Below are 14,688 nucleotides of genomic sequence, written 5' to 3' on the forward strand. Positions count from 1 at the left end.
TAAAAATACCCAGGTCAGTTCTCAAAGAAGTGTCCAAATAATTCAATGTTCTTCCAATTTTAAAATACATATAGTTCTTGGAGATATGTATTCATAACAATGTTAACAGTATAATTAACATCCCATTAACAATGACCGCCCAAGAAGAGAGACATTGCTTCTTCTCTCACAATTCCTCTGGTTTCACAATAGCTGAACTCCCCTACACCACAATGTACATGCTGTTAAGTTGCTAAGCAACGTTGTTATTGGCATCTTGAGTACCTGTATCCAGGTTGAACCAATTATCTGCCAGTACAAACACAAAACAAGTACATATTGCTGCAAGCATCACGCTCTGCCCTTTACATTGGAACAGGGGCTGCTTTCTCAATATTTACAATAAATATCAACTTGAACAAGCTATCCTGACCACAAAATGTCTTTTGTTACCACAGGAGCCTCCTTTGTTGCTTTTAGACAAAGTTTATACTGTGCTACTCTTTGGTTGTTTTAATATTTTTTCCCACAGCACAGTGGTGTGGTGTTGCAACTTTGTTTGAATCTCAACTCGCAAAGCCACAGAGAGAGGGGTGATTCCCACACAGAGCTCCTCATCTCTAACATCTTGGTGGGGTACTGTGCTGTGGGGAGTCGACATGCTTCCCAATAGGGAGGGAAGAAAACTCTGATGATGCGTCCTTCCAAAGCCAATTCCTAATGAACGGAGGCGGCAATCAGTGTCATTTGCCTGGGAACTGATTGCTCTCCTAGCTCCTCCGATAATGGAGTCTCAAACTAAGAGCCACCGTGTCAGAATAAGGGGTCAGCCATGTTGGACTGAGATGGGGAGAAATTTCTTCACTCAAAGGGTTGTGAATCTTTGGAATTCTCTACCCCAGAGAGTAGTGAATGCTGAGCCATACTGAAGAGAGAGGTCAATAGATTTTTGGATACGCAAGGAATTAAGGGACATGGGATAATGTGGAAAGGCAGAGTTGAGGTAAGTGATCAGCCATGATTTTATTGTTTGTTGGAGCAGGTTCAAAGGGCCAAATGGCCTACTCTTGCTCCTGTTTCTTATGTTCTTAGCATAACTTGCTTGCTTTTCTACTCTATTTCGCTATTAATAAAGCTAAGCATTTCATATGCATTTTTAACACCTTCTAACTTATCCTACCATCCTCAAAGATTTGTGTACATATACTCCAAGGTAGTTCTGCTCTTGTATCCCCTTTACAATTACACCGTTTAGTTTATATTGCCCCCCCCCACCCCCGTTCTCCCTACCAAAATGAAACACTTCACATTTCTTTGCATTAAATTTGACCTGCTCTGTGTCTGCTTATTTCACCAGTCCATTTATGTCCTCATGGAGTATGAAACTATCCTGCTCAATGTGTGGTAAATTTCTGAGTTGCCTGTCATTTTGTAAATGTTGGAATTGTGCACTGTACACCCAAATCCAGGTCATATATATACCAACATGAGTGGTGGTCCTAACACTGACCCCATGGGAAACACCCGTCTGAAAAATGAACGTTCAGCGCTACACTCTGCTGTCTGTTGCTGAGCCAATAATGTATCCCTGCAACCATTGCCCCTTTCATTCCATAGGCATCAATTTTGCTGACAAGTCAAACACCATTTTAAATGTCTTGTACATGACATCAACTGCAGCACCCTCACCAGCCCTCTCCATTACATCATCAAAGAAGTCAAGTTAGTCAGACAGAAGTCACCTTTAACAAATCCATGCTGGTTTTCATTTATTAACCCATATTTTCCAAAGAGAGAATTAGTTTTGTCATGGAATGTTGACTCTAAAGGTTTTCCCACCGTTGATGTCAGGGCAACTGGCCTATAGTTAACATGCTTATTGAGGATGAGTGTAACATTTGCAATTCTCCAGTCCTCTGGCACCACTCCAGTACCTAGGAAGAATTGGATGATTTGTTGCCAGAGCCTCAATTTCCGTCGCTACTTCCCTCAGGTGACTTAGCTGCATCATCCAGACCAGGTGACTTTTCTCCTTTGAGCACTGCCAGCTATTTAAGTACCTCACCTTTATTTTTATCCTGTCTAATTTCTCCACCATCTCCTCTTTAATGTGGCACTAGCAGCATCCTCATCTTTAACGAAGATGAATACCAAATACTCATTTAGTACCTCAGCCATGTCCTCTGCCTCCACAAGAAAATCTCTTGTTTTGGCCCCTAATCAGCTCCGCACTTCCTTTTGGTTACTTTATTTATATGTTAATAAAATACTTTTTGGTTCATTTTTATGTTAACCATTTTCTATCTTCATGCACTCTCTTTGCCCCTCTTATTTCCTTTTTTAGTTCTCACCTGTAATTTTTTTATTCAGCTTGATTTTCTTACAAATTGTCATTTGTCTCATTTTTCTATTCATTTTAAATTCTATGCCTTTAGTGGTCCAGGGAGATCTAGCTTTCAATGCTTTCCCTGTCCCCCTTGTGAGAATGTATCTAGCCCACTCCCAAACAATCTCCCCTTTGAAGGCCTCCCAGTGCTCATTTACTATCTTACTATCCAAACTTTGATTCCAATTCACCTAGGCTTGATTGGTAAGGGGATTAAAGGTTATGGGGAGAAGTCGGGAGAATGGGGTTGAGAAACTTAACAGCCATGATTGAATGGTGCAGGAGACTCGATGGGCAGAATGGCCTAATTTCTGCTCCTATGTCTTATGGTCTTATGGGCCAGATTCCTTTTCAACTGTTTGAAATTAGCACACCTCCACTTAGATACTCTCACATTTCACCTTTTCCATAACTACACTAAACCTAATGATAAGATGATCACTGTTGCCCAAATGGTCCACCATTAAAACACGCTCCACTTGCATGACTTCCTTCTCCAGAACTGGATCCAGCACTGCTTCATTAACAAACTGATCAAGAAAGTTCTCTTATTAATTCCCTGTTGGATTCATTAATAACGAGCTTTTTTGAATGTCCCATGTTCTGGAGTCACACAAAATAGACTGTAGCGGTTCAAGAAGACAGCTCATCGTCAACTTCTCAAGGGCAATTAGGGATGGATAATAAAATTGCTGGCCTTGCCAACAACACCCACATCCCATGAAAGAATACATTTTTAAAAAGTGAAAACAGTTTCTCTTCAAACTTCTTCATCACTTTAAAGATAAGATTTATAAGGACCCCTCCTAGAGGAAAAGTACAGCTTTAAGAACAAATACATTAGCTGTACTACCTATTAACAAGGGAGTACTTGTGGCACAGTGGTTAGTGTCCCTGCCTGGAAGCTCTGGGTTCAAGACCCAGCCCAGGACTTGATAACCATAAAAGGTGTGTTTATACATGCAGCTGTACAGGCCTATGGCACTAGGAGTGGGAACAATTTTGATCAGCTATGCTTGATGCAATCTATAGCCTCTGGCAACCTCTTCCCAGGAAAATCCAGCCATGAGCATGCACTTTGTCTGCATGGGACATCAGACATGCGAAGCTTCTAAATATATTAATGGAGGGCGCACCTTTAAGCAGGATGCCTTTGTTCATGGCTGGACCAGCTGTCAGGTGTTACAAAGAGTGTCACAACATTAGCAGGAGAATTGCTCACCATCCATCAATTGGACAGTCCCATTATCCTCCAGGCCCAGAAGCCCCATGAAACAAGGACAGAGAAATACATTAATTAGCCTGTCAATCATTACCGGAGCCTAAAGCAAGAATCTGAGTCCAGAATCCAAAAACTGCCTGTACACACACACTTCTCACTCAGCGAATATACAAAATTAATTGTATGAATTCGGCCTGTCGAGCCTGCTTCATCTTTCAATAAGATCATGGCTGATCTGATTGTGGCCTCAACTCCACATTCCGCCTACCCCTGGCAACCCTTGTTAGTCAAGAATCCATCTAACTCAGCCTTAAAGATATTCATTAACCCTGTCTCTGCCATGCTCTGGGGAAGAGAGTTCCAAAACCTCATGACCCTCTGAGAGAAAAAGTCTCACCTCTGTCTTAAATGGGAGACCTCTTGCCCACTTTGGCAGGAAGAATAGAAAAGCAGCATATTATTTAAATGGAGAAAGATTGGAAAACTCTGCGGTACAGTGGGACCTGGGGGTCCTGGTACATGAATCACAAGGTGTTGGTATGCAGGTGCAGCAAGTGATTAGGAAGGCAAATGGAATGGTGTCATTTATTGCAAGGGGACTGGAATATAAAAGTAGGGATGTTTTGCTCCAGTTGTAAAGAGTGTTGGTGAGACCACATCTGGAGTATCATGTACAGTTTTGGTCTCCTTATTTACAAAAAGGCATAAACACATGAAAAGGTTCACTCGACTGATACCTGGCATGGGGGTGGGGGTGGGGGGGTTACCCTATGAGAATGATTGGAAAGGCTGGGCCTGTACCCATTGGAGTTTAAAAGATCTTATTAAAATCCTGAGGGGACTTGACAGGGTGGAGGCTGAGAGGATGTTTCCCCTTGTGGGAGAGACTAGAACTAGGGGGCACAGTTTAAAAATAAGAGGTCTCCCATTTAAGACAGAGGTGAGACTTTTTTCTCTCAGAGGGTCATGAGTCAAAGTGGACAAGTTCACAGTTTCCCACATTATACTTCAAGGTAAAAGCAAAATACTGCGGATGCTGGAAATCTGAAATAAAAACAGAAAATGCCAGAAAAACTCAGCAGGTCTGGCAGCATCTGTGGAGAGAGAAACAGAGTTAACGTTCCGAGTCCATATGACTCCTCGAAACGTTAACTCTATTTGTCTCTCCACAGATGCTACCAGACCTGCTGGGTTTTTCCAGCATTTTCTGCTTTTTATACTCCAAGGTAAACCTTCTGAATACTAACTGGAATGATGCCCCCACTTTTAGGGAGTGCCCAGAATTAGAGGAGGCTGATATCAATTCAAATAAGGAATTCAGGAGAAACTTCTTTGCCCAGAGAGTGGTTGAAGGTGGAACTTTGCCACTCCAAAGTTGAAGTGAATTGAAGTGCATTGCTACCTTCGGGGGAAGCAAGGTAGGAACATGAGGGAGAGAGAAAAATAAGGATATGCTAATAGGGTTTGATGAAGAGGGGTGGCAGGAGGCTTATGGGGGACACAGAGCTGTTAGAATGAATGGGCTGTTTCTGTGCAATAATTGCATCCAATTCTACTTAACACTAAAACTCTTAGATCTTCATTTTCCACCCAGAGGGTGCTAGGGGGATCTGCAAAGGTGGTAGAGACAGACACTCTCACCACATTTAAAAATTATTTGGATGTCTACTTGAAGGGCCATGACCTCGAGGGCTACAGACCTTGTACAGCAAAGTGGGATGAGGCTGGGTAGCTCTTTGTCGAGTGGCACAGACATGATGGGCTGAATGGCCTCCTTCATTTGTCGTAGATTTTCTGATTTCTATGATTTCGCCATTGATTATTTAGATGGAATGCATGAAGCCGTTTCAGCTGCCTCTCTTTCCTATTTACAGCACCACCCTAGCGCCAAATTATCCCTATTTCCCCCTTTGTTTTCCGTCCAGCTCTCTATTCATACTGCCACCTTTCCTCATATCACATGCCTGAAATTTTGGGCCAAGTCTTCTGCGAGACACTTTACCAAAGTTGCTGAAAACCTGGAAAACTACATCTACACGATCAGCCGGTGGAATTTAAACTCAGTTAATATATTTGGAATAGAAAAGTTTCCCTCAGTAACGGTGACCATGAAACTAGGGTTGTTTGTTGTTTAAAACCCACTAATGTCCTTTAGGGAAGGAAATCTGCTGTCCTTACCCGGTCTGGTCTACACGTGACTCCAGACCCACAGCAATGCGGTTGACTCTTAGCTGCCCTCTGAAATGGACTAGCCAGCCACTCAGTTCAAGGGCAATTAGGGGAACAAATTCTGGCCCTGCCATTGACAGCCACATCCCATCAAAGAATAAAGAAAGAAAAATAAAGAACTCCTTGTGCTGGGTGGCTGTCTTGGATTTCCCCAAGTACCTCAAACTCTTCACTATTTCAGCCTCAAGTTATGAATCCCAGGAGTTTGCCTACAAGTGACATTAGACCAACTGGTCTCTCCTTATCTAACATTCTTCTCCCCTTAATTAAACAGCCACTGTCCACTTCCGCCCCCCAGCATCATTCGCAATCTACAGAACTGGATTACTATGGTCATAATCCATGCTATGAGTCTCCTCTCCAACTTCCTTCAACAGCCTGGGATTCACAGATACTTTTCCATATTGAGCTGAGCTGATTTCTTCTGGGAATTTTTGAGAGACAAACCTTAACAATTTTTCCTCATTCTCCTCCAGAACAGCTATAATCTCACTTCCCAAGTCATTTGCTTTGTAACCCCACCTTCAATAATTCTCTTATTCCTCCCTGAGCAGTTTCTCTTTGTTTTGACCCAGCAGTTGGCAAAGCTGAGTTATATAAAAATCCGAGAGGGAAACTTTAAACAACTGTCATAACCTATATTTTTAAGTGGTTATGTATGAGATGCAACTCTGAATTCAGGAATCGGACCACCAGTTCTCAAGAGGTTTTTATGTTAAACTAAATGAACATTTTATTAAGTTACAACATATTAAACGCATACACATGGCTACACATTACTATGATCATAACTTTTAACAAATTCCCAAACTAATCTCCATTAAGGCAACAACAACCTATAGACTTAACCAGACACCAGGCAAAGCATTTTCACCTTATTAATTCAAAATGAGGTTCCTTTCACTTTGGTTCCTGTGTAGTTAGTTATAGGCTTACAGCTGTCTTGTTCTTACATTGCCTCTGCCATGCACACACAAAACTGCTGTCTGTTATTCCCAACACAGCTCATTGAATGTAAATTCTAACTGTATCACCAGCACCTTTGAACTTCACCTTTTTTTTAACAATAAAACACCTTTCATAGTACTAATTTTATTAGTAATATAAACATATTGCTCGGTCTCTGCTAGCTAGGTGCCAGATTTCACCCCACTTCTTGAATGCTCTATTCAAAAAAATGCAAATGCACTCTACCTCTCTTACATCTCAAAACTAGTACACATCAAAGCACCCAGACTAGCTGGCTTTAATCCAATTAAGACACACCCACAGACTAAAAGAAAAATAATTTCCAATAATGATAATAGCTTCATGACACTCTTCGATTATCCTTTTACTTCCCGTATTCTCCTTCAAATTGGTCACTCACTTTCCCTTCTACATTAACTTCAATTACTCTGCCTGCTCCTGTGACGTGGCCATCTGCTAGAAAAAGCATTATAAAAACTCTTCAACCCCTCTGCAATTAGTGCTCCCAGATTCTCCTTGAATGTGAGTAGAATGAGGATGAGGATGAGGATGAAGAGGATGAGGATGAAGAGGATGAGGAAGAGGGGGGGAGGAGAAAGAAGAGGAGGAGGAGGAGATGTTCATTTTCATTAAATGTTTAGTTATTTAAAACCAACTTCCATCACAGCCACGGGTCCAAATTGGGGTAAAGTTTTACAATCCATAATTTTTCCAAGTAAAATACAAATATACAAAAAAGATCGATGAAGCAAATTAAAATAATGTATTGATTATTAGATTATGATTTTTATGTTACCAGGATCAATATTTAACAATCATTAGAGTTCATTCATTGTGCGGGTGAGACGTGACATGGGACTATTCTTAAATGTTATTGTTTTACATTTTAATTCAGTCAGTTGTTTTGCGTCCTGTAGCTCGTAGCCACCAGCTGTCTGGACAGCTAGTGCTGAAGTTTGGAGTTTGGCAGCTATCACGCAAAAGAACAGTAGAATTAATCATGTCGGTTCTCAGTTGACACCAGAACGCAAACATGTAAAGCTTTTGTGAGGGAGGTGCAGACTCGATGGGCTGAAGGACCTCTTCTGCACTGTGATTCTGTGAATTCTGTGAAGAGCCTCAAATGCCAACATATGTGCCTTGGTCCAGGATGTCGTCCTTCTATAGTAACAACTTGCATTTCTATAGCACCTTTCATGTTGCAAAACGTCCCAAAGTGCTTCATAAGGGCATTATCAAACAAGCTTTGATATCAAGCCACATAAATATTTGCATTTATATAATGCCTCCCATGACTTCATGATGCCCCAAAGCACATTGCAGCCAATGAAGTACTTTTGAAGTGTAGTCATTGCTGTGAGGTAGGCAGCAGCCAATTTGCACACAGCAAGTATTAAGGGTCGGTGACCAAAAGCTTGGTCTAAAAGGTATGTTTTAAGGAGGAACATAATGGAGGACAGAGGTTTAGGGAGGGAATTCCAGAGCTGACACTGCCTAATTATTTTGTATTCATTCCTGGGATGTGAGCATCTTACTAACCATCCTTAATTACCCTTCAGAAATTGATGGTGAGCTCCCCCATTCTTGAATGCAACTGAGAGTCACACTAGGCTATTTCAGAAGAAAGTTCAAAGCCAACCATATTGCCGTGTGTTTGGAGTCACAAACAGGCCAGACTGGGTAAGGACAGCAGGTTTCCCCCACTTAAGGGCATCTGGTAGATTCATGATCACTATTACTGACATTAGATTTAGTTAATCGCTGAATTTAAATCCCCCAGCTGCCAGGGTGGGGTTTGAACTCATGTCTCTGGATCATCTCAGTCCTGGCCTCTGGATTACCAGCCCAGCAACATTACCACTATGCTGCCATAACCCTACCGGCACATGCAGCATGTGACAGGGAGATAGGTATTACACAGAGGCACATCTCACTAGAAATTACAGCCTTCATGAAAAGATTTAACTTGAAAGCATTGAATCGAGACTGCCAAGACCACGTTAGATGACCTATGAAGACCTTCTACTGGAGGTCTTGTGGTGCAGTGGATAGCATCCCTACCTCTGGGCCAGGAGCTCTGGGTTCAAGTCCCACTCCAGGGCTTGCTGGCCCTGGAAGGTGCAACATGCAGCCAAAAAGATTGTCAACCTGCAAATCATTCTAACACATGCCAATGACTTGACTTGTGGTAAGAATGGGAGAGACTCCTGGTCAGCCAAGTGTTGGAAAGAATGTTGGAACCTTGACCCATCACCATCCACAGCCCCAGACACACAACGAAGCAACAAGAGTCAACCATAGAGAGTTTGTCTGGAATCATGTGTAAACGAGACTGAGTGCGGTTGACAGTACTACTTCACTAATAGTGCCCCCAGCCCTCTCAGGAAGATGTAAAAGTTCCTGGGACACTCTTTCGAAGAAAAGCAGGAGTGCTCTCCCTGGTATCCTGCCCAATATTTATCGCTGAACCAACATCATTAAGATTATCTAGTGGTCATCAAATTATTTGTTGTGGGAGCTTGCTGTGCACAAAATTGGCCACTACATGTCCTACGTTACAACAGTGACTACACCTCAAAAGTGCATCATTGACTGTGAAGCGCTTTGTGATGGGGACGTGAAAAGTGCTGGATAAATGCAAGTACCTAGGCCGAGCCATCTTCAGCTGCTTCATCAATGACCTTCCTTCCATCATAAGATCAGAAGAGGGGATGTTCGCTGATGATTGTACAATGTTCAGCACCATTCGCGTCTCCTCAGATACTGAAGCAGTCCATGTCCAAATGCAGCAAGACCTGGACAATATCCAGGCTTGGGCTGACAACTGGCAAGTAACATTCGTACCACACAAGTGTCAGGCAATGACCATCCCCAACAATAGAGAATCAAACCATCGCCCGTTAATGTTCAATGGCATTACCATCGCTGAATCCCCCATTATCAACCTGGGGGTTACCATTGACCAGGAACTGAACTGGACTAGCCACATAAATACCGTGGCTACAAGAGCAGGTCAGAGGTTAGGAATCGTGCGACGAGTAACTCACCTCCTGACTCCCCAAAGCCTGACCATCTACAAGGCACAAGTCAGGAGTGTGATGGAATGGTCTCCACCTGCCTGGATGAGTGCAACTCCCACAAGACTCAAGAAGCTGGACACCATCCAGGACAAAGCAGGCTGCTTGATTGGCACCACATCCACAAACATTCACTCCCTCCATCCCCAATACACATTAGCAGCAGTGTGTACCATCTACAAGATGCTCTGCAGGATTCACCAAGCCTCCTTAGACAGCACCTTTCAAACCCACGACCACTACCATTTAGAAGGACAAGGGCAGCAGATACATGGGAACACCACCACCTGAAAGTTCTCCTCCAAGCCACTCACCATTCTGACTTGGAAATATGTCGCCGTTCCTTCATTGTCGCTGGGTCAAAATCCTGGAAATCCCTCCCAAATAGCACAGTGAACATCCCCACTTCTGATCTTATGATGGGACAGCAGCGGTTCAAGAAGGTAGCTCACCACCACCTTCTGAAGGGCAATTAGGGATGGGCAATAAATTCTGGCCCAGCCAGCGACACCCACATCCCATAAATGAATTTTAAAAAGCTTCCTTTCTTTAGTGAACCAGTTGGGTTTTGCAGCAAGCCAGTAGATCTGTGGCTTTCTTGTACTAACCGTACTAAATCCATGGGATTCAATGTCACAATTAGCTCTACCCATTCCTTTACTGTATGAGTAGCCACTGTACTGTCTACTGTTTAACTTTGTTAAACATAAAGATTATATTCCCAATTCTAAATACCAGAAGAGTTGGACTGTAAAACCAAGAAAATATTTGCTGAAGAACTGTTTGAATTTAATAGTCGTGATCCAGTGATGTGTTCGGTCTTAAAATGTATTTTGGTCCTCTGTTATTGTAATAAAGGATTAAATAAACAGCAGATGCTTTCTGAGCAGTCAGTCTGGGGACTAAATATTGGTCTGATCCAGCACACGCTGGCTTTGCACCAGAACAAATGGATGTTGGGTGACTGGACTTGAACCAAAGGAACTGAGAAGCATCAAATTTTAAAATAGGCTTTTAAAATGCTTGCTTCTTTGGAAAGTGGTCAAAGTGTGCTATTGTCACTGATTCAGTGTTCAGTGGGGTGGAGCATAATGTCTGAGTTGTGGAATATGATATCCCAATCATTGACAAAGCATTTCAGAAAACCATATCGGAATAAAAGCAGAATTTCACTTAAATCACTCAACCTAAACCTGCAAGTTTAAAAATACAGTAAATGACAACACCCAGGGCAGAATTTTATGCCGGTGGGATTTTATGGTCCCACTGAAATCAATGGACTTTTGAACAGCTCGCTGTATTTTACAGCCCGACCCCCACTGCAACAGGGTGGTAAAGTTCCACCCCCAGTCTCCGAACTATAGGTAAAAATACCACATAAGGAAAGCGAATTTGACGGACTTGATCACCATACATCGTTGGAGATTTGACCAATTTTCTTGTTTAAACCTAATTTGTAGCTCCCTCACCTCTTGAGTCAGAGGTTGTGGGTTCAGGTCCAACTCCAGATAATTGAGCATGAAAATCTAGGCTGACACTCCAGTGCAGTACTGAGAGAGTGCAGCGCTGTCAGAGGCGCTGCCTTTCAAATCAGATGTTAAACCAAAATCCATTCTACTCTCAGGTAAATGTTAAAGTTCCCATGGCACTATTTTGAAGAGCACGGGAGTTTTCAGTATCCTGGCCAATGTTTATATCTCAATCAACATCACAAAAATAGATTATCTGGTCACTATCACATTTTTGCGTTTGAGAGTTTGTGCACAGATTGGCTGCTATGTCACTTACACTACAACATTTCAAAAGGACTTTATTGCTGTAAAGTGCTTCAGGACATCCTGAGGTAGCAAAAGGCACTATAAAAGTTATTTTTATCTTTTCAAAAGGAACTGAAAGCTTTCACAAATTTCTGTGCAAATCCATTCCCCCACAAGCGACTGACCCATGGAAAAGGTATCAGATTCGATTCCCAATCTTTGCAGAGTCAGCTGACTCCAAGGTAGATTGACTGGTTGAGGTGTAACAATCTGCCTTAATGCCCCTAGAATAGGGAGAGGTGCCCATTCATGAATGGATAGATTACTTGTACTCAGTTTATAGTCGTGCATATGAAGAATACGCACTTGCTAAATTACCTATACACATAGGCAAAACAGAAGGAAAAGGATTTAGTTCACATCACAGAATCACACAGTGCAGAAGAGGCCCTTCGGCCCATTGAGTCTGCACCAACACGTGAGAAGAACCTGACCTACCTACCTAATCCCATTTACCTGCACTTGGCCCATAGCCTTGAATGTTACGATGTGCCAAGTGCTCATCCAGGTACTTTTTAAAGGATGTGAGGCAACCAGACTCCACCGCCCTCCCAGGCAGCGCATTCCAGACCGTCACCCCCCTCTGGGTAAAAAAGTTTTTCCTCACATCCCTCCTAAACCTCCTGCCCCTCACCTTGAACTTATGTCCCCTTGTGACTGACCCTTCAACTAAGGGGAACAGCTGCTCCCTATCCACCCTGTCCATGCCCCTCATAATCTTGTACACCTCGATCAGGTCGCCCCTCAGTCTTTTCTGCTCCAACAAAAACAACCCAAGTCTATCCAACTTCTCTTCATAACTTAGATGTTTCATCCCAGGCAACATCCTGGTGAATCTCCTCTGCACCCCCTCCAGTGCAATCACTTCCTTCCTATAATGTGGCGACCAGAACTGCACACACTACTCCAGCTGTGGCCTCACCAAGGTTTTATACAATTCCAACATAACCTCCCTACTATTGTAATCTATGCCTCGATTGATAAAGGCAAGTGTCCCTTCTGCCTTTTTCACCAACCCACTAACATGTCCCTCCGCCTTCAGAGATCTGATGGCTACTATATTTATTAAATATAGTTATTGGGTGTTTTTAACTTGCAAGCCACAAATCTGTTCATATACATTTGGTCAGTAGTAAGTGATCAGCTTGTATGGTCAAAGATGGCTTCCTACAATAAAAATGTTGTTCAATCGCAACTCCCCAAAAATAAGCACACTGAATTTTGTACCTCTTAAAACTCCATCTTCCACAGGCATCTATCTCTACAATCTCATCTTTCAGGCCAGAAGAACCTACTGCGAAAGTAGCCCAGCCTGGAATTTGAACCTGAGTATTTCCAGCTTTATTAATACGTAACAATTAAAATCCCCTCCATCAGGAACATTGCGCTGTTTCACCTCAGGTTGATTTTGAGTTCAGCTCAAACTGATGGATAAAATTCGTCTTTGTCTTCTGCAGTAAGGGCCCCTAATGAAATAGTTTGGGAGATCAAACCAATTTCTAATTGAATTGAATTTACTTAACAGTTCGAAATGAAGTATTATTGGAGAGGACTGTATCGGGAGTGAAAATTGTCACACCGGTGCCTAAGGTTAAGCCAAGTTACAAAGAGAAAGTACGAGAAGAGACGGGCAGCTGATATAACAGGGAATCCAAGGCTTCTATGGCTATGTAATTAATAAAAGGGTGGTAAGAGGAGGGGAGGGGCCAATTAGGGATCAAAAAGGAGACCAATGGAGGCAAAGGATGTAGCTAAGGGATTACATGAGTACTTTGCATTTGTCTTTGCCAAGGAAGAAGATTTTGCCAAAGTAATAACGAAAGAGGAGGTAGTTAAGATACCATATGGGCTAAAGATTGATAAAGTGGAGGTATTAGAAAGCCTGGATGTACTTAAAGTTGATAAGTCACCACAACCAGATGAAACACATCTGAGGATACTGTAAGGGTGAAAATTTATGAAGTACTGGCCATAAACTTCCAATCTTCCTTAGGTACAAGCTTTGTGCCAGAGGACTAGAAAATTGCAAAGCTTACAACCTCGTTAAGAAAAAAAGGGTGCAAGGATAAATCCAGCAACTACAAGCCAGTCAGTTTAACCTCTATTGTGGGAAAGTATCTAGAAATGATAATCCGGGACAAAATTAAGTCACTTGGACAAGTGCAACTTAAGGAATGCCAGCACAGATTTGTTAAAGGTGAATTATGTTTAACTTGATTGAGGTTTTTGATAAAGTGACAGTTGATGTGAATAATGCAGTTGATGTGGTTTATATGAACTTCCAAGAATCTTTTGATAAAGTGCCACTTAACAGGCTTGCCAGCAAGCTTGTAGCCCATAGAATAGAGGAGATGGTGGCAGCCTGGATACGAAGTTAGATGATGACAGAAACATAATGGTGAATGGTTGTTTTACTGACTAGAAGTTGGTATACAATGGGGCTCCCTAAGGGTCGGTACTAGGGCAAAGGTGGCTTTTATCCCATTCAGTTTGAACTGAACTTAAAGTCAAATGCCTGAGGTTAATTACATTACATATTCTCCGTGGAGGGGGTTTTAATCATATCCCAAAACCTAAAAATACTTGGGTTCAGATTCTAGGCTTGATTACTTTTGCAGTAGATTCTTCTAGCCTGGAAGATGAATTTTGCCACATTTGAGATTGGAGGGCTCTGGAAATGGAATTTTAAGAGACATGTGTTGGGTTGGGAGTGGGTGGTGTGGAGGGGGGGGGGGGGGGGGGGGGGGGGGGGGGGGGTGGCGGGGGTGTAATTTGGGAAGGTGCTATTGAACAACAGTTTTACTGTCCACTGATTTTCTGGATATATATTAACTTAATCTTGGATGTACAGGGCACAATTTCAAACTTTACAGATCAGGCAAAACTCAGAAATATTGTGAACTGTGCGGAGTTCAAAAGGTCATGGACAGACTAGTGGAATGGACAGCAACACAAAGAAGTATGAAGCAAAAAGCAACACTTGCACTTATGCAGCACTTTCACAACACT

General features: G+C 42.4%; 1 protein-coding gene across 1 annotated transcript in view; it reads left to right on the top strand.

The window, feature by feature from the left end:
* Positions 1 to 13,317, top strand: part of tshr (thyroid stimulating hormone receptor) — a 77,377-nt gene extending 64,060 nt beyond the window's left edge. Inside the window, exon 11 of the mRNA XM_041214219.1 lies at positions 13,205 to 13,317. Coding sequence (XP_041070153.1) covers positions 13,205 to 13,317 — 113 coding nt within the window. The remainder of the gene's footprint in view (positions 1 to 13,204) is intronic.
* Positions 13,318 to 14,688: the final 1,371 nt, after the last annotated feature.

This window comes from Carcharodon carcharias, chromosome 20, assembly GCF_017639515.1.
Source record: "Carcharodon carcharias isolate sCarCar2 chromosome 20, sCarCar2.pri, whole genome shotgun sequence".
NCBI classification, from domain to species: domain Eukaryota; kingdom Metazoa; phylum Chordata; class Chondrichthyes; order Lamniformes; family Lamnidae; genus Carcharodon; species Carcharodon carcharias.